Source organism: Chaetura pelagica, unplaced genomic scaffold, assembly GCF_000747805.2.
Source record: "Chaetura pelagica isolate M959 unplaced genomic scaffold, ChaPel_1.0 scaffold79, whole genome shotgun sequence".
Taxonomy (NCBI): Eukaryota; Metazoa; Chordata; class Aves; order Apodiformes; family Apodidae; genus Chaetura; species Chaetura pelagica.
The window spans coordinates 2155452-2174520 of record NW_009969339.1 but is presented as its reverse complement, the minus strand read 5'-3'; the positions used below and the strand labels follow the sequence as shown (position 1 = coordinate 2174520).

Below are 19069 nucleotides of genomic sequence, written 5' to 3'. Positions count from 1 at the left end.
TAGGGAAAGGAGACATTTTTGCTAAACCTGTTTTAAGTGTTTACAAGTGGTTTCCCTGACTCCTCTGGGAAGGTTGCCTGAGCCAGCTGTATTCCCTGTGAGGAAAGCATGGCACAACTGGTCCCTGAATAGATAGATCCAAATTACTGGCAGAGCCAATTTCTCCCACACTGCCTTGCCAGCTCTGCTTTTTAAATTATTTTTTATTATTATTTTTTTCTTTATTTTTTCCATGTGCTGAATGTGGTTTTTTTGTTTATTTCAGTTTCCTAAAAATAGGCCTGTTCATCTTTACGGCCATGTACACCATCATGAATATAAGCCATGAGTTGAAAAATAACAACTAAACCCTGACTGTCTCAACCTCAAAATCAAATGAACTGGACCACATGAATGTCTTCCTCAACAAAAGCCAGTGTAAATGCAGAGGGTTTTTATCTGGTCACTGGGGTCAACATGCTCGTGCATGTAACATCAACTGTAGGAAACAATGCAAAGGATGTTGTACTGAGCCTGGTACTTGATGCATCTCTCCCTCCCATTTCCCCTCCCAGCAACCTTTGTCATTCAGATGGGGACTGAGGCCAAATGAGCATCATCCACCACTGATGGAAAAGTGAGTTTTTTTCACACGACTCATAACTGCACTGGAGCATTTTTGGACAACACAGGATTCTGGTTTTGGTCTCGACAAAACCTACAGATGTCATTAAGGGGTGAAAATTGAGAAGACCATGTCTGTAACACTGATACCTTTTTGATAAGGAGTGAGTTAAATCCAACACTGCGTAGTCATGGAAATAAAAGCCTGAGTCATTACAGACATCACTGGGATTCAGGAAACCAATTAACACACTGAAGACTAATGGGCTATTTAATCCAATGGAAGAAAAAACAAACCAAAAAAAGCTAAACAAACAAACAAACAATCTTAATTAGGTAATAAGGAAGATAGTTACCATTTGATATAAATATTACATCACATTCCAAGCAATATTTGTGCAAAGATAAGAGGAATTCCTAAAAATGTATTTAAAAGTTTTCCATGAAGGGCATATTGAAAAGTCCCATCTCCTTGTCACATCCATACAGCTTGTAGTTCCCCCTTTCAGACCTAGAATGCTAGAGGGAAGTTTCCATTCTGGGAGCATCAGTGATCAGGGAGGGCACTTCAGGATAAAACTGTTTGGAAGACCCAGCTGTGGACTCCAAAATGATGTCAGCATCTGACTTCACCCTGCAGGTGCTAATATGGTTGGCCTTGCTCCCGTGGCTCATGATGGCCAGCCTTACTCTTCAGGCTCTCTTGCTCCTGCAGTTCTTGCTGACTTAGAGCTGGTCACAAAAGAAGTCTGGGAAGTTATTGCAAACTTTGATCTGGGGCTGAGACAAGCCAATGATATTTTTTTTATGGCTTTATGAGATTTCTAGGTGAACTTGACAAAATTTAAAGAACAGTTGAAGAGGGATCCCAGTGCAAAATATCGAAACATTGTTCTGTTCTCCCCAGGAGCTGACTCAGCCCAAGGTTTTTCCAAGGTACAGTCTGTCAGACCAAATAAACCAAGACTTTATGATAATCTTGTATTTTCTCTGAAACCGTTGAAAAACTCTGCATGTTTTCCCCTTTTCTTCTGCTTTATTCCAAGGTCTTTGTCATTCTATATTCCCTTTTTTACTATACGTACTAGTTGAAGAAATAATATATTTACCTCTCTTGCCTTTCTTTTAAGCTAATTTCCTCACAACAAAGTGCAACAGAGAAAAAGTGGAAAGAGAAGACAACAGAAGACAAATCCAGCCTGCATTTCTGCAAAAAAGAGGTAATCTTAGTCTTAGGCTGGGGCACCTGTGTACATCTAATAAAAGGTGCTAGAAATAACTCCGTTCAGATACCTTCTAAAACAGTGAGTGTTTGTGTTTCTCCTAAGGTAGTTTTACCATGTTTTATCAGGACAGTGACCTGCTACTAGTGATCCGCAGTTATTAATCTATTACTATTCACCTGCACTGCCTTACAAGAAATCTACATCTTGCTGTTGGCTGCTTGTGACACATCGGAGTCTGAGACAGGTGAAATGTCCTGAAGTCCTGAACGTCCTGAAGGTGAGGAAATAAGACTTTGGTATTACTAAAGGCTGTTAAAGGATCAATGCTGGTAGTTTTTTTTCCCCAAAGAATTCCCAGCTGGATTCCTAAGGTTGTTTAGATGGTGGTTTTATTCTAAAGAGACAAATGCCTACGAAACAGGCTGAGTTTGGTGCTGTATTGGTACCGGGCATCTACTTTGCAGTGTTGGCATGCAGTAGAGCTTGATTGTCACTTACCACCCAGGGCTTGCTGCAGAAGTTGTAGATGGAGTAGAGGGAGTTGACCGTGTGGATGCCACCATACTGGAGGCCAATGATGAGGCTACGGAAATCCTCTCCCAGCGCCATGCTGTAGGCGTGCTGCCGGATCAGGACAAAGTCAGGCTTGAAGGACCTGGAAACAGATGAGGAGAGCAATGTTTTACTTCCAAGCTCTCAGCAACACGTCTAGTCTCTCCCTGTTTCCCCTTTTCATTAACCTGTGTTGCTCTTCTTTGTGCCTCTCGTCATGGTTTGCTTGCATTAGAAGGTAACAAACCAACCAAAAAAAACCTTAGTCAATAAAAAAAGGAAACATCTAACACAGCTGCGAGTGTGAGAGTGTAGGAACAGGCCAAAGAGATTTGCTGCAGTTTCCATGTCACTCAGGCATGCACAGGAACAAGCTGTGAGCAGAGCCAAGGGTCATAAATTTGCTGGTGGGGGGATTCTCTTTTCTTTCTAAAAGCTTGGCCATATTTGGCAAGCTCATTGCAATGTGCGACGCAGATGAGCGAGCAAGTTTGTTTCCTGATGATTGAACTGGATATTGAAGCGATGCCCAGTGGGTGGGAAGATCATGAGGGATTTCAAAAAGCTATCATGCAAATCCATGCACTGACACACATTCCCCTTTAATCAGTTTACTACATACGCAGCACATCCCAAGGCTCTTATGACCCTGAGTCAACAAGTAAAAGGGCAGGCATGGTAATGTAATTAATCAAATGAGCAGAGCCCCTCATCCAGTCCTGTGGCTCGTGGCGTGGACTTCCAGAATATTATTTAGCAAGACTGGAGCCAGGAATCCTCTAGTTCAACAACAGCAGCTCTCAGAAAATGCACAGAAAAGTGAGGCCTTTCTAGGTAAACCAAGAGGCAACAGATTATCTTTCAAACAATTGTATCTCAGTCCTTGTTGATGCTCTGTCTTCAGAGCCCTTCAGAAACTTCTGGAAATGGCAGCCGGAAAGAAACTGCTTCCAAAATGGAGCTCAGCAGTTCATTCTCAAAGGCATGGAAGGGGCTTTTCCACAGAAATAGGGGAATATTTTATAGTTTAATAGAGGTTGCATCAAGGACATTGGAAAAATTTCCATGCTGTATTAAAGTTTTTTCAGAGAAATGAGCTCTGTAACCAGGTCCCATTACCTCACTACCCTCGAACATTTTCCTTGCTAAGAGACTATAATTTCTATCCTTCGGATGTATAAGCTGGAAATACTTTGGGTTTATAGCCCCTATTTATATTTCCATCATTCTGGCAGGGAAATCCGAGATGGTGACTCTGGGCCAGACTGTGGCAAAAAACACTGTTTACAAAACCCTGCAAAGCTTTGTTGTTTTGAAGCTGTTAATTTTGTTTGTTGGCCTTGGGCTTTTGTTATCGCCTGAGACATGGCAGGGAGCACGCTCTGCTTTTGTGATGCAAGAGGCCAAGCTTTGGAAATGTTGTGATTCCCTCCCATGGAGTATTTTTAAACCCAGGCATATTCCTTAATGTACTTGGCACCAAACCTGGTGCTTTTCTCAAGCAACAAGATACATAATGAGCATGGGCAGGGCTGCGCTATCACTGTGCAGCTGATTTATGGACCTCCCGGTATCAATGGAGGTGAGGCAAGCAGTGAACCCCTGCTGGGAAACAGCAAGTGAATACAAATCTTGGAAAGCTTGAGCTGTTCCATTCTGCTGGACTTGCCATGTAGACAGTACCCCAGAGGCAGGCACAGGTCCTCAGGAAAGATTAATCAGCTCCCTAGGACCAGGAATTGATGTAAGTGCTGAATTAATAAACATTTGTTGGTGCCTGGAGGGGCAGGAACTTCAGGCATGTCCTTTCTTCATTCAGCTTTCAGAGCACAAGAAGGAGAAAATGGTCCCTATTATGGCTCAGGTCTTTCCCCAGTCTTGAGTTAGGGAGCAGTACCTACTGGAGCTCCTCAGTGATGGTACAGACCTTTGCTCTGGTCTCTCCAGAGGAAGCAGCAGCATCTGCCCTTGAACATCTCCCCCAACACTCCAGGGAGGGGATGTGGTGAGGAGGAAGCATGAGAATGAGCATGGCCAGCTGGGAAGAGGTTCAGGGGGGAGAACACACAACGGCTGGGAAAGTGCCTTCAGCGGCTTTGCTTCTGCCAGCCAAAAGTTTAGAAAAACAACTCTTGTCTTTTCAGATGCTGGCAAAGGCAGAGGATTTCAACTGAGAAGATGGACATAAGAATACAGAATTAACATGGAAAAGCTTATTCTCAAACTCTGCATTGTGCAAGAAGGCAGAGCACTCTCTCTCTCTCATGCAGCAGATGAGGAGTGAATCTTTAAAGTGAAGGTGGACACTGAATCCCTGTTTTGAACCAAGGGACAATGAGGATGTTCCCATGGATACTGAGAACAGGGCAGAGGAGTGCAGGGCCTGGGACTAGCTGCGAATAAACATCAGCTGGAGAGCCCCAGAGTCCGTGAGGCATTTGTAACAGAGAAACAGAGACCAGTGGCAGAATGTGAGGCCAGGGGCTAGGAAGGATAGCGAAAGGAAAATGAATAATCATAGTAGGTGTGGTGGTATGAAAACTGAGTAGCTGGGGGTCACAGGGAATTGGGGAGAAAAGAGCTTAATTTATTCACATGAGGAAAGTTACTTTTTTTGGTAGAAAATTACTTGTGCAAGCAACTGCTTGTTCTCAGACTGTAAGTCTTCTGCTAACATAGTGAGCTTTGGATTTGGAACAGCCAGTAATATAATAGTTTTCTTCATTATTTTAAACCAACCCAATCACATCTCCCATGAAAGAACCTGAATTGAAATCCCTGGCAGACAGACGGGTTAGGCAGAAGTTCCACCTTTGGAACACTGTTGCCAAAACCTTTGGGTGAGCCAAACTCAGTAGTCCCTGCTGTGCTGATGACCTCAGCACACAAATCCGGCAGGACCAGGAGAGCAATGGCAGGAGCAAGTACCCACCCTCTTCACTAGATCTTTCCAATCAGCACTTCATAGAACCACAGAACCATAGAATGCCAGGTTGGAAAGAACCTCAACGATCATCTGGTCCAACCTTTCTAGGTACAGCTATCGTTTATATGAGATGGCTCAGCACCCCACCAAGTTGAGACTTACAACTGCCTGATGTGGAGGACTCTACCACATTTCTCGGCAGTCTGAACTGCATTCCTGGGTTATGTGTTCCCAGGTGCAAGACCTTACACTTCTCCTCATTGAACTCTATACATGACCCCAAGCTGCCTTGGATAAAACTGCATCTAGACCCTTGCTAAAGATATGTCATGGGGATGGGTTTGATCACAGAAAAAAATGCAAGAGAGACCATTCAAACATCTTATGGACAGGGAGGTGGGATAAGTGAGTAGAACTTGCCTGATGTACTTGGCACACAAGCTTGGTGGACTTGCCAGTGCTAGGTTAATGGTTGAACTTGATGATCTTGAAAGTCTTTTCAAACCAAAATGATTCTATGATTCTAAAATAAATAATGGATTTAAAACACGTCTCTAGTAAGCTGTGCTCTGTGTATTGGTGCTGTGCCCTTCCTGGGCTGTGTGGCAGACAACTACCTGAAGGTGTGAATCTGCCTTAGCATGACAGCCAGATGGATGAAGCTTCCAGGAGAAAGCTGGAGTCCATCTTTGGCCACAGCCCTTTTACAGAAGCCCTTTCTCAGACCCCAGGATCTCAGTTCTCATTTACAGTTTGGCTCCTAGCATTTCTTGGCAAGAAAAAGGCCACTAAAATGCACTTAACATGTTCCCAGAGTGGTGCAGAGATACAATAATAATTTGTTTTGTTTTGTGCTTTTTTTGTTTGTTTGTTTGTTTGTTTGTTTTAATATAATCCAGGAGACTGGAAAATTTCCTTTTCAGATTGTAATAGCTGGTGAGATTTCATTTTCCTCTGGAATGGAAAGGTGTTTCCCTTTCAGCCCATCTTGCCAGAGGTGTTGGCCTCTGACATAGGCAGCATGAGCCCTTCAGGGTTCTGGCTGGTGCATGACTGAAACACCCACCCCCAGAGCAAAGCAGCCTCTCACAGATCCCTGTGGCTCTTTCTCACTTTCCAGTAGTTGCCTCCTTAGCCCAGGTGCTAGACAAGGCACATGGTGGCTGCTCAGCCCACCTCTCCTTCTGGCAATTGAGATTGGCCAGTAATTACCAGGGTAAATCAGCCCTGGGTGATTGTGAGTCTCTGGCTAGGAAGTTGCTAGTGCTGCCAGTCCTGAGCCTGGACTCTGATAATGTGGTGGAGGAGGTTTATTTGCATTTAATTACCTCTTTTTCAACTTGTTCCAGTGAATTTTAGCAGTCTCTTTCTTTCTTAGTGGTAAAACAATGCTTTAGACACAAATTTTAGTGTAAAGCCTGGATCCAAAATACCTCATAGGAAGAGGTTTGACTGCAGAATATAAAGGTTTCTTAAATTGGACCAATTTACCCTTAAATGTGTGACAGCATTATCTGTCCTAGAAATAGTTTTGCTTGAAATGAGGGAATACAAAATTACTTAAGAGATTTATCATGGTACATATGGAAGTTAAACATTTCACAAGCAGCAGTAGCTATTCTGGTGTTCTGTGTCTAACTTCTCTAATTATGAGAAGAGAATCAGCTCTGAAAAGATCACTGATAACATTTCTCTGCAGAAAGCAGGTCTCCAACCACTGTGAATGTGATAGAGAATACAATGACAATTAATTCTGCTGGGGGAAGTCATGCCTTAAAGACATTTCCTATTTCTTATTTCTTCATCTTGACATAACTGGTTTGCTTCCTGGTCCTTTACCTTTTCTCACTGAAGCATCAAGAGTTTCATGAGCATGAAGAAAGAACACACAAGAATAGATTTTGTTGTCAAAATACCTTTTAATGACCCCTTCCACCTCTCACTGTGAAGAATCTCCTGCAGCCAAAGGGTAGACCAGCTCTACACTTCAGCACCTTGATGGGTCTAGAGAGCTTTTTGCCTGTGCTGTGGGAGAAGGATGGCCTCTCCTCCTCTCTTTTTAAAAGAGTGTCAGTCTTACAAGACACTTTGCTCTTCACATCAATAAAGAAAGATCTTTCCTGGACACTGAAGAAGCACACCCTCACTTTGGGTTCTTTCTACCTTTCATTATTCATGGAGACTTTACTCAGTTTTCTCACACTTCTTAGTGATCAACACATTTTGACTGAGTTTTCTTCCAGAGCTTTCTTATCTGCTTGGCATGACACAGAGAGGAAGAAAGGTGCATAATTAAGCAATATGATACAACAAGCTTTGTACTACTGACAATTAATGGAGCCTTCAGGCAAGCTTCTGAGGCACAAGTCAAAGCCATAAGTGGCTGCAGCTATCTGAGAAGTTTAATAACCCTTCCTGCTAGGCAGTGCCTTAAGTGTCTGAGAGCTAATAGAAGAGGGCATTTACAAATAGGAACAAGCTCTTTTTGTGCTTTACTTGGGTGTTAATAGGTGCTGAAACCAGGAATCATGGTTGCAGTAGGACCAGTACCACTGTATGCAGATGAGGACACCCTGGATGATGCTCTGATTTACTTTTCAGTAACAGACCCATGGTCAAGGAGCCATGAAAATAGTATTACACATTCTCCAAACTGTACTGTGTCTGCTGTATATTTTACTTGTAAACTAATCAGCCTTGACAAGGAAAAGCATGTGGACCTGGCCAATGTCTCAAAGTAGTAAGAACCACATTGGTCACCAGCAGCTTGCCTTCAAAATGCCTGTGACCCAAAGCTTTTACAGAAAGTGATCTGAATCATTTCCAACATCACAGAATAACACCATTGAGTAATTTAGGTCAGTGGGCATCTCTGGAGATTACCTGTCACAACACACTGCTCATTGCAGGGCTAACTTTGAAGTGACTTTTGGTTGATCAAGTTCTTATCCAGCCAAATGTTGAATATTCCCAAAGATTAATATCCCCATGCCTCTCTCATCACTTGTTCCACTATTTGACCACCCTCACTGTGGAAACTGTTTAAAAAATTTGTATCTAATTGGAATTTCACCTGCTGCAACTTGTGCTGTTGTTTCTTTTCCTTTCACAACCTTCAAGAGTCTGGCTTCATTTTCTCTACACCCTCTTCTTAGTTGCCTGATGGCTGCAGGTGGATCTCCCTCAGCCTGTTCTTACTGGCTTAACAAAGTCCTCTCTCAGTCTCTCTTTGGATGTCTTTGGTCCAGTTCAGTGAGCTTGGTGCCTTTTCACTCAACCTTTTCCAGTTTGTCTATGTCTTTTTTGTACTGGGGAGCTCAAGCAGTACTCCAGATGTGAATAGTGTCTTGCCAACTACACGCTGATAATAGCACTCAGTGAGCCATTGGGCTTCTTCCACACAAGAGCACACAGGACCACCAAGTCCTTCTGTGCAGAGCTGTTTTCTCTCCATCTGCCCCCCAGCAATACTGGGGTTATTCCTCCCCACTGCAACACTTGGTGGTTGTCCTCATTGAACTCCATGAGGTTTGTTTTGGCCCATTTTGCCAGTTGTTGAGGTCCTTCTGTATGGCAGCTCTGCCCTCTGGCAGATTTATCACTCCCCACCCTCCAAATTGTTGCCACCCACAAGCTTGCTGAGGTTCCATTCTGACCCAATATCAGGTCATTAATGAAGATCCCCCTTGACCAACATAGTGCAAGTGCAACAGGATCTGGCCCTTCACTCTCTGTTTCCCATTTCCTCAAAAAAGCCTTAGTAAAAACCTATGTAGAGAGGAAACAAATGAAGGCAGAATTGGGAAAAAAAAAAAAAAAAAAAAAAAAAGAAAAAGAAAAAGAAAAAAGAAAGCTGTTCAGGACTGAAATAATCTACAACAGTCTTTAATCATTCTTGCATTCAGCCCAGGATTAACTAATTAATGAGTGCTGTAGGCTCTGGCAGCCCATTTCTCACTGGAAAGAATTACTGTAAATGCACAAAGGGCCAGAGAGTAGTTTAGTCTCAGAGATGCTCCCCACCCTGGTCTGCTCAGAGTGACTTTGACTTTCTGGCAGCTGCCTGCATGCCAAATGTTTTCCCAAAAACTGTCAGCATCCTGCCTGCACATTGGCTGGGCGCCAGCTGCTGGGGAGGTGAAGGGGGACATTATTCATCTGGGAGATCAGTAAACCCTGAAGGGAGAAACAGGCCTCCAAGCAGCTGTTTAGCAGCAGGAGCTGAGGTGGAAGCACATGAGAACATATATATAAATAAGAACATCTTAACTTCTCTTTTTTAACTTCTGCTCAAAACCAAACTAAACCAAACCAAACCAAAAACAAAAAAAAAAGAAAAGAGGACAGGAACAGGCAGTTGAAGAGGAGGAAGATATCAGACAATGGGAAATCATCCTCCAATCCCCCTGTCCCCCAATAATTTCTTGGTTTGTAAAGGTTTATTGAAGGTGTTAAATTGCTTCATGAGTTACTGCAGCTTGCCAGGCTCCACACTATTTGACATCTTCTCCCAGCCCATTGTCTCTGCAGAGCATTTAAGTAAAGAGAGCGGTAATTTGGCACATTGGTATTTTGCCTAAAGTGCACTTTCAAAAACTTACATGTTTTTCCACACACTTCTTCATTACCTTTACAGCTTGCCATGCCATCCTTACGAAAATATTGCCCAAATGTTGCTCAGTGATAAATATATAGCACATATTGTACTATACTGTGTAGCACATTCTGTGAATTTTGGGAGAACTGTGTGCTTAACATGTTTTTCCATCTGGCTTCTAGAAACCTAAACTATTCCAGTCAGTTTCTCACATTTTCTTTTTTCTCCCATCTGCATACTTATAGAAATTTTCAGAATGTTGGTTTGGAAGCAACCAAAAAAAAAAAAAAAAAAAAAGGAAAAAGATAGTTAGAAAAACATTCCACTGTCTTATCAGCCTAGCAGAGCACACTGTTGCTAGTTACAAGAAAGCTCACTGAAGGAAAAAAAAAAATCAGTAAAAAGAAAAATTGGCTTCATCCTGGCTCAAACCAGGACAGATATTCTAAAAAAGACCCCCATTAGATCAAGAGTTAAATTATAAAAGACGGACTAGACAGAGTCTAGAGTTCCTCTTTGACACAAGCTTCCTCAAAGACAAGAAGCTGGGAAGTGACCTACTGCCTACTAGTATGTCCCACGTGTGTGTCCAGGGATAACAGTGGTTCCTGTGACTTCCCTGGATACTGTCCCTGTAGAAGAACTGCAAGAAGCCACCAACTCTTCTGAATGACTAGTCCGCTATGGACATTCGTGCATCTCTTGGTACATCGTGTGTTGTCTGTGCTGTGGTATTACAGGGAGTCTGCAGACCACACTGTAAGAGGTATGGTCACCACTGTGGTAGTTCCCATGCAGACACACCAGAATGTGGTTTTTGCACCAGGTGATCAGCTCCAGTGGCAAAAAAGCCAGCTCCACAGGGAGACAGGAGATGAGAGTAGTCTGGTGCATGATTAATTTATGCCCTTAAAAGTCTGCAATGCTCCTAAAGTCATTAGTATTCCCCATGTAAGAAAGCTGTCCAGGTTTTCAACATACTCCTGCCTTATTCCCACATCTACTGGAATTAATAGCTGAAGGCTTATAAAGCCCAAAAGGCAGACACAGGGCTGCATTTAATCTAATGCAGAGGCTGAGATCACCATTTAGGAGTCCAAGTGTTGTCAGAAGCAGAGACAGCCCAAATTCTCATTTATACTAAGACACTTTTATAATATCCTGAAAGCATAAATGCATCTCAGAGTGGGTGCAGTGCCAGCATTTATGGTTTCTTTGCACTGTGGAAACATTGGTATGAAGGGCCCTTCAGAGAAATGAAGACAAGTGAAAATGAAAATCCCATTCCTTACATCTAACCCTGGCAAAGGTGACACAGTCCAAGAGATTTCTAAGGTAAATTAGACTCCAGACAGTTCACTCTGTGTGTGTGTGTGTGTTTAGACCTGTGTAAAAGGAAGCTGTGGATGCTCTGGAAGGAAGATGAAGCATCCACCCAAGTGTTTTAAAAGAAAGCATCAGCCTACACTTGTTTTGTTGTGGGGTTTGTTTTTTTTGTTTGTTTGTTTTTTTCACATTGCTTTGCAGCCCAGCCATTGCACCCAGAAGTGACATCTTTTCTCTGTTGAAAGGGCTGCTATGTCTAAGCTGGTGAGGGATCCTTGGGGATGAATAAGTGCTACCTCCTGCTTCCCATATTTAACATCACCAAAGGAACTTTGGTGTTAATTGTATTCAAAGAGGTGCTGGCATGACAAGGACCAACACGTGGGAGATTCCCCCTCACCAGCCTTGGCTGAGCACGATGCTGCTCCAGTGCCCAGCTCATCCCCCCCTCTGTTACGGGGCACTGAAATAAGAAAATGCTTGCTAGACACTGCATGAGATACTCCACAGCCAGCTTTTCTTCTTCTAACTCTAAAAAAAAATAAATATGTGCTGACTAGGCTGGTGGAGCAGTTTTTCAGATTTGTTAGATTATAGTGTCTCTCCCAGTAGCATGTTTCACTGAGACTATCAAATCCTTCACCCTATTCTACAGATGTGCAACCTTAGTAACTAAAAAAAAGAAGAGGTGGAGACCCAGAATGTTGTTACTGTAAAATTGAATTCTATGAACCACACCTGTTTTAAACATCAGGCAAGCAATGTAATGCCTGCCTTAATTTCTGTTTACTAACTTACTTGTAGCTTGATTCAAGATACGTGGGGTAGTAGTCATGAAGATCTGTATAATTCCAGTTCCCTGCTCTTCGTAATCAACAAATAATGCTTCTAAAACTCCATTAAAAAAAAAATAATATTGCTTTATTTTTACATTTGTCTGAGCCAAATGGTAAGTGTAGGAATTCAAGGACTGTTATATCTTCTTACTAGCGGATTTGTGTTCCAGGTAAAAGAACAGCAATTCTTTCCTGCTACAGTTCAAATCAGTTGACAGAGGGTCAAAAAGAATGCCTTAGCTCCAAGATATTAGAAAGGATGAAGGAATCAGACAAAGAAAGAGCTTTCATTTAAACATGCAATAGGATTTCCTCATTTTAAAGAAAGGACTAGGAGACCTGCAGCAAAATAACAGAATTGAATAGGCTAATAGATTGCTAGATACTTTATCAGTTAACATAATTTCAAACTGAAGAGAATGGACTAGTGGTTACTTTATTATTGTTGTTGTTGTTACAATTATAATTGCTGTTGTTAGAAATATTTATTATGTCATTGATTTAAAATTTATTGTTCTGTAGTGTATTCACTGTCTTTTGACTAAACTGCCATGCTCTGTTGCCTTTGCTTTAAGAGAAGGGTGAAGAAGGCAGGGCTCCTGCAGGGGGTATCCCAAATGTGTCTGTTAGCAAGATGCTGCCATATTTACTTCACTTCCTATTACTTGTCAGTGGGATTTCCAAGGACTCTGGCTATTCAAACTCATGATGAATATTGTATCTCATAATCTAGAAGCATTTTGACTTATGACTGAATATTTTGCTTAAAAATTTACTGAGGCCTAATAGGTGATGGAAAAAAAGATGCCATCATTGACAGGGTTGGGGCACACATATGAGCAGAGGGTGTTCCATGTGGTCTCTCCCTGTGGCTGGGCACCCTGGTCTGTGGCCAATGAGGACATGGCTGTGGGCAGGACGGGTGACATGGGGCGAGTGGAAAGCAAGCTGCACCCGTATGGATGGGCTAGGGGACCTCTACCTCTACCTCTACTATGCTCTGTAATTCACCTTCTCAACTGAATAACTGTTTTTATTTCTGTAACTTCTAAAGCATCAGTTGAAGTGTCTGTGAAAACTGGCTGGCCTGAGCTCTTAAACTCATTGTGCTGGGCAGGGCAGGAGCTCATAAGCAAAGGCTCTGAACAAATGGCTAGTGCTTGTAAGGCCTGTAACAAACCAAGGACAACACATGCCATCTAAACCAGGTCTACAGACACATATGGGTTGGCCAAATCCACCTCCCATCACACAAATGCAGTGTTATTAAACATGCATAGGCGAAAACAAAAAAATTGGAACTAATGCCATTCATAAAAACATGCATTTTCATATATCTGTATCTATCCCTATCCCTACCCCTACCCCTACCCCTACCCCTACCCCTACCCCTACTCCTACCCCTACCCCTACCCTTATCCCTATCCCTATCCCTATCCCTATCCCTATCCCTATCCCTCCATCTATCTATCTATCTATCTATCTATCTATCTATCTATCTATCCCTCCATCTCTCTATCCCTCCATCTCTCTATCTCTCTATCTTTCTCTCTCTCTCTCTCTAGCTAGCTAGCTAGCTATTGCCATGCAAAAGGCTAGCTACTATACCTGTATATTTACTGCAAGCAAAAACATGAACATCGTGCCTCCAACACTCTTGTGAAATAAATTTTGTCTTCAGTTTTAGTTTAATAGCTCAAGATCATTCTGCCAGATGTATGAATGGCTTTGGGAGGAAAGGCATGGAAAGGAAAATGAAGATGTCATCAACCTAGGAAATTGTTCTTGGGAAACATTCCAGCGTTGTGAGCAAGTGAACACAAGAGTGCATTAGCACGGTGTGCTGTCTGATGGTTGCTCCAGTGGCTGGTTCATGGGACATACACTTTGTTACAGTGGGAAAGAGACATTTGTGTGGTGAGAAAAAGCAAATGGATATAACAGACTCAACCTTTAAAGTTTTTAGCAGAAGCTCGTGAAATTGTACCAGAGAATGAATGAAGACTTGTGGATCTTAGAGCTGTCAAGATCTGAAATGAATTGATGGACCACAGTCATAGCTAATTGACAGTGACAAGTGTTGCTTTGCACTGTTTGGACTGGAAATGTCATCTTGAGGAATAAAAGTGAGTTCAGCATGTTCAGAATCACCATTTTTCAGCTGCTCTAAGAATCCCTTTCAAAAATATCCCTTCATGCTGTATGATGTGACTATCTCTGTTTCTGAACTAGAAGCAAAGAGGTAAAAGCATTGATTGAATGTGTGAAAAATATTAAATTTGGAGACTCTGTATACACTGAAGTGCATGAAGGTAGTGTACAAAAAGAAGTAGAGAGGCTAGAAAAATGGCTTGGGAAAAGCAATGCGATTTCAACAAGAACAAAGAAAAGGTATTGTATTGAAGATGAAATGTAGAATTAGAAGTTGTAATGACAGAAACTCATAAAGACGTAGGCTTGGGAATAAAAGGGTTAAAGGTATCAGAGCTATGTAAACAGAGGCCTTTTACCATCCTACACCAATGTGACAACTTACACTGCTCTTTATATAGCAACAGTAAGAGTGGGTGTAACATTAACTCTGAATTGTAGGCACTCTGGTGTCAGGAAGAAGGGAAGCAACACTTCTGGAAAGTGAACTGGGTGCCAGACTGGGGATGCATTGCTCAGGGAAAGAGTCTGGTTGCAATGACTGCAATTGTAAAGTAATGCTACTAGGGACAGAAAGCCCCATCAAAAAGAGATATGGTAAGACCTCTGAGATTCACCACAGAGAAAGGCATTTGGCATCTCTGGCAAAAAAATGGTGGCATTTCAGGAGCAAATTAGGCTTTGACAATCAGGATCAAGGAAAGGTTTTGTGTCTGTTGCAAGGGTAGTCCACCAGGATCAGGACCTGACACAGGCAGGGGAATGAACGCAAGCCGCTGTTACAATGAAGATCAGTTGACACGGAAGGAGAGAAAAATCAAGGGAAAGGAAGATGCATTTTACTGGGAGGCCTGAGGCTAAAAAGAACCGGAAAAGGAGGCACTTATGATTGCATGAAAGGTCTGGGCTGGAAACAACATCTGTATGGAGTAATGTGCAACTGAGATCTGATACAAAACCACCAGAGCCAGGACAGTCTTTTCACCACTTCCAGGAAGCCTTGAACTCATCAGGACTGTGCTGCCTTAGCTCAGGTCCCAGTCAAACCCTGAGGCCATCCTGCTTGCCCCAGCATTTCTCCAGAAAGCCCCATTTTCAAGACAAGCTGGTGCTCCTCACCTTACCACCTTGGTGCCATTCCTCACCACCTGCATGTCCACCATGCAGCCGCCTGTGACATAGGCAGCCAGGTTCAGCTCGGAGAACTCAGCCTGGAGCAGAAAAAAAGGACAGAGGGTTAGTCACTCAAGGACAGCAGAGTCACAAACTTATGAACACAGACGTAGATTTGTCTTTGGCTTGAATGTGTCTTTCCTTCTTTATTTTTTATTTTTTTTTTTTCCCTTGAGGCAAAATGAGATCCAATTGCAGCTGATTTGCCCTGAAGAGACTGCAGAGGTATTTACAGCTTCCACACTAGGGGTGTACAAGCATACAGGATTAGGCTTAATGCAATAATAAGTACTGAAGGAATTAAGAACAAGCAAGCTGAAAAACACATACAGGAAAGAATAATAATAATAAGAGATCATTTGAATTCAAATTCCAAGTTTCCATTAGGAAACATCCATCTAGAATTGTGTCTGAGTTGGTAGTTGTGCCACTGGCCAACTATAAACATAATACAAAAGATTTAAACCTTCCTAAATAGCTAAAAAGCCTCATTATGCTGCAGGAAGGCGATAAGCAGAAAAACCCACCTGATGCAGTTTACTTATTAAGATTTTAACTATTAAAGGGTTAGCAAAGCTGGGTAACTTATTAACAGCACTGCTCCATTATTAAAGCACTTTATCTTTTGAAAGACATGCAACTTAGAAGGCTAGAAATGTTGTTGAGGAATATTTAAGCTAAGAGGAGCAAAAGGCAGTGTGCATGGGGGTGGTTATGACTGCAGAAGATGCCAGTGAAGGCTAAGACACAAACCAGAGTGATTAACTGGGCAAGAGGTGTGATCAGACCAGAGTGCCAGAGAGACTCGATGGTCTCAGGCCACTGTCAGTGGGAGAAAGATGGTACAACTAGCTGAGCAGCCCTCACATTAGGCTCCTCTTCACAAGCAAATGGGTAGACCTTAAGCTAGAATAGCCTATTATTGTGGCAGGCCAGTCCTCCCTTTCCAGCACAATGCAAACGTGTGACTTCATTATGCCATATTAAATTAGTGCCTGTCTATATAATCAGGTTTCAGTTTTTGAGAGAAAATTTAGTCTTCTCCCTTTCAAAAGTTTTTTTCCCGTTCCTGTTCATGCATTTATTTCAGAATTAGTGTGATGGAGACTGGGCAGAAATAAAACTACCTTCTAACCAGTGGCTCTCTAGTGCCAGAGTGTTGAAATGTTGTTGCTATTTCCTGTGATTTTATTGAGATCCTTGTACTATTTAATGTTATTCTGATACTCCTACTAGTTGGGACCAAAATATAGTGCCGGGAACAACTTTTATACAGGAATAAATATATATATATATATTAAAAAAGTGGATGTTTTGTCCTAATGAACACATGAAAAAAACTTGCCAATGGAGAGCTACCGCACCTGAAAAGGCTCAGAGGCCAGATGACAAATGAAAAAAATCACTTCCAACTTTCTTTTTTAAAAATCCACATAATTTTAAACCAATGACCGTGGACTGGTGACCTGATGATGTAATGAGATTTCATGTCTGCGGCTCTGTGTAAACTTTTCAAAGCAACACCCTTACATGATCTTACATCACTGTAACTCCCAATTATAGAGAAAGAACGGGGAAGATTCCTGTTGCCAAGAAATAAATCCTACTTCACACAGACACAGACACACAGAGGGAATAGCAGTTGTTCAGGTGATTGGTTGGGCTTTTTTTATGAGATTGGACAGTGCTGCCTTGGGCACAGTCATGCTTTTTTTAGTGATCATATTGGATCAGAGATAACAAAATATGTGCTTCTAAAAGGCACCTGCATTTTATACATTAAAAAAATCTCAGTAGATGTAGGGAAGGGGGAGTCCACTGTGGTCAAACTCAGCAAGAGCAGATGCTCTGGGTACCATCAGTTAGCTCTCCAGTGGGTCAAGATAGATGGGACACACATGCCTGCTTGCTAGCTTACATGTGGGCTGGAGATAATCTGTAGACTGTGGACATGAAAGGAAGGTTTCCCCACCTCTATGTTTGTGTATGCCTCAGAGGTCCCACTCTGAAAGCAGGGTGTTATTAAGCTGGATCTTCTTTCTCTGCACCTGAAGGACACATCTTCTGATGTGACAGAGCAAGAAAGAAGAGTTTTAAGTCTGTGTTTTCACATTTATTTTGCTTTTCTTCCATAATTGTTTTGTACTGAAGAGCTTAACACTTTGATTTGCTGGGGGTCAAAATGGGCAGTCTTAATTTGATGGCTGTCAGCTGCAACCTAACCAAGTGGGTATGACAGGCATTGCTCAAAGCAGTCAGAACTAACAAAGCTGTGTTGACACCTGACATCCCAACAGGCCTGAGTTTGTAAGTACTTCATACCAAACTGCCAGGACCAATTTCAGGCCTGCTGATGTCAAGAGCCAGAAGAAAGGGAGAAATCCCTTCTGGCAGCCATTGTCCAGGGCACCCAGGCAAATAGTGGGGAATGGAGAGAGGATCTGGGGGACTCTGCAAACTCAGAGTGCTACCCTGCCCCCAAAACACCCAGATATGCAATCATGGCTGAGGGACAAACCTCACCTTTTCCTGGCAATTGCTCCTGCTTTAGCAGAGTAGATGAAGGACCATTGCTGCTTTGACCCATCCAACAGTCCACTGCTAGCTGGTGTTTGGAAGAAACTTCAGTCAGCAGAAATTGTTTCCTGTTGATTTTCCAGTGCTCCCTGTATTTTTAACTTTGTGGGTTTTGTAGCCTGATGACTTTCCTTGGCTGGGATTTCAAGTCTGAGATCATCTCCAGCCTGAGTTTACCTTGCAGACAAAGAGGTCTTTGAAAGCAGCCCATGCAGACAGAGTGACAGGTAACTATGCATAAAACAGGAGAGTCCAACTCCCAGTCGCCTTGCAGAGTCATTTGCATTAGGACTCATTGAATATAAGAAGGCATTACATTACCCTGATCGTGTTTTATACTCACTTTGCAATGGTGCCAGTGGCTGCAAAAACACTTAGAGCAAGAGTGAACCATGTGTGACAAACGTGACACGATCTGTCTTGAAGAATAACATAATACAGACTGTGGGAGTAGAAATATTTTGTACCTCTGTGCGGCCCAGATTTTGGAGGATGCCCACAGATTTTTTAAGCATAGTTCTGTTAAAAATGCGTGTTTCAGGTATTCAGGTTTAGAAACCTCTCCAGATCATTCGGACTAAATCTTAAGGTATGCTCAGTTTCTCCCATCAGGGTTCTCTAGGTGCTGGAGATCTTTTTGGTGTGCTGTTTTAGAGCTTCTGTTTCTGTTTGCTAATAATGAAACAAAGAGAATTTTGTAAATTTTAGTCATGCGATACTAGAAATGCCTGGGTTGGTAGCTATACCTTTTAATGCTTCCTGGGAGCATATGCTCAAGGTGGATTTTAAGTATGTTTCATAGAATAACAGAAAATTGGGTTGGAAGGACTTCAAGAGATCACATAGTCTGTTTCACTTTCCTAAGGCCAGATGAGCTCTACCTTTGCCATTCTGCACAGATGTTACATAACTCTCCTGTATCTTCCACAGATGAGGAACCTCCTCAGGCACTCTGTGCCTTAACAACTGGGAAAAGGTTTCCCAATGTCTAACTTAAATATCTCCCCTGACGTTTTAAAGTTGTATTTTTTTGTCCATTTCTTAAGACTTACTTCTTGAAGACGTACCCTTCTTTCTTCCTTTTTTTTTTTTTTTTTTTTTT

General features: G+C 42.3%; 1 protein-coding gene across 2 annotated transcripts in view; it reads right to left on the bottom strand.

The window, feature by feature from the left end:
* The window catches only part of SYN3 (synapsin III), a 179259-nt gene that overhangs the window by 137802 nt on the left and 22388 nt on the right, over positions 1-19069 (bottom strand). Inside the window, exons 3-5 of one of the 2 annotated variants that reach the window (XM_010005779.1) lie at positions 15337-15428; positions 10462-10464; positions 2328-2484 (exon numbers count right to left, since the gene is read on the bottom strand). In XM_010005779.1, the coding sequence (XP_010004081.1) occupies positions 2328-2484; positions 10462-10464; positions 15337-15428 (252 nt within the window). The remainder of the gene's footprint in view (positions 1-2327; positions 2485-10461; positions 10465-15336; positions 15429-19069) is intronic. The other variant, XM_010005780.1, reaches the window with a different exon arrangement.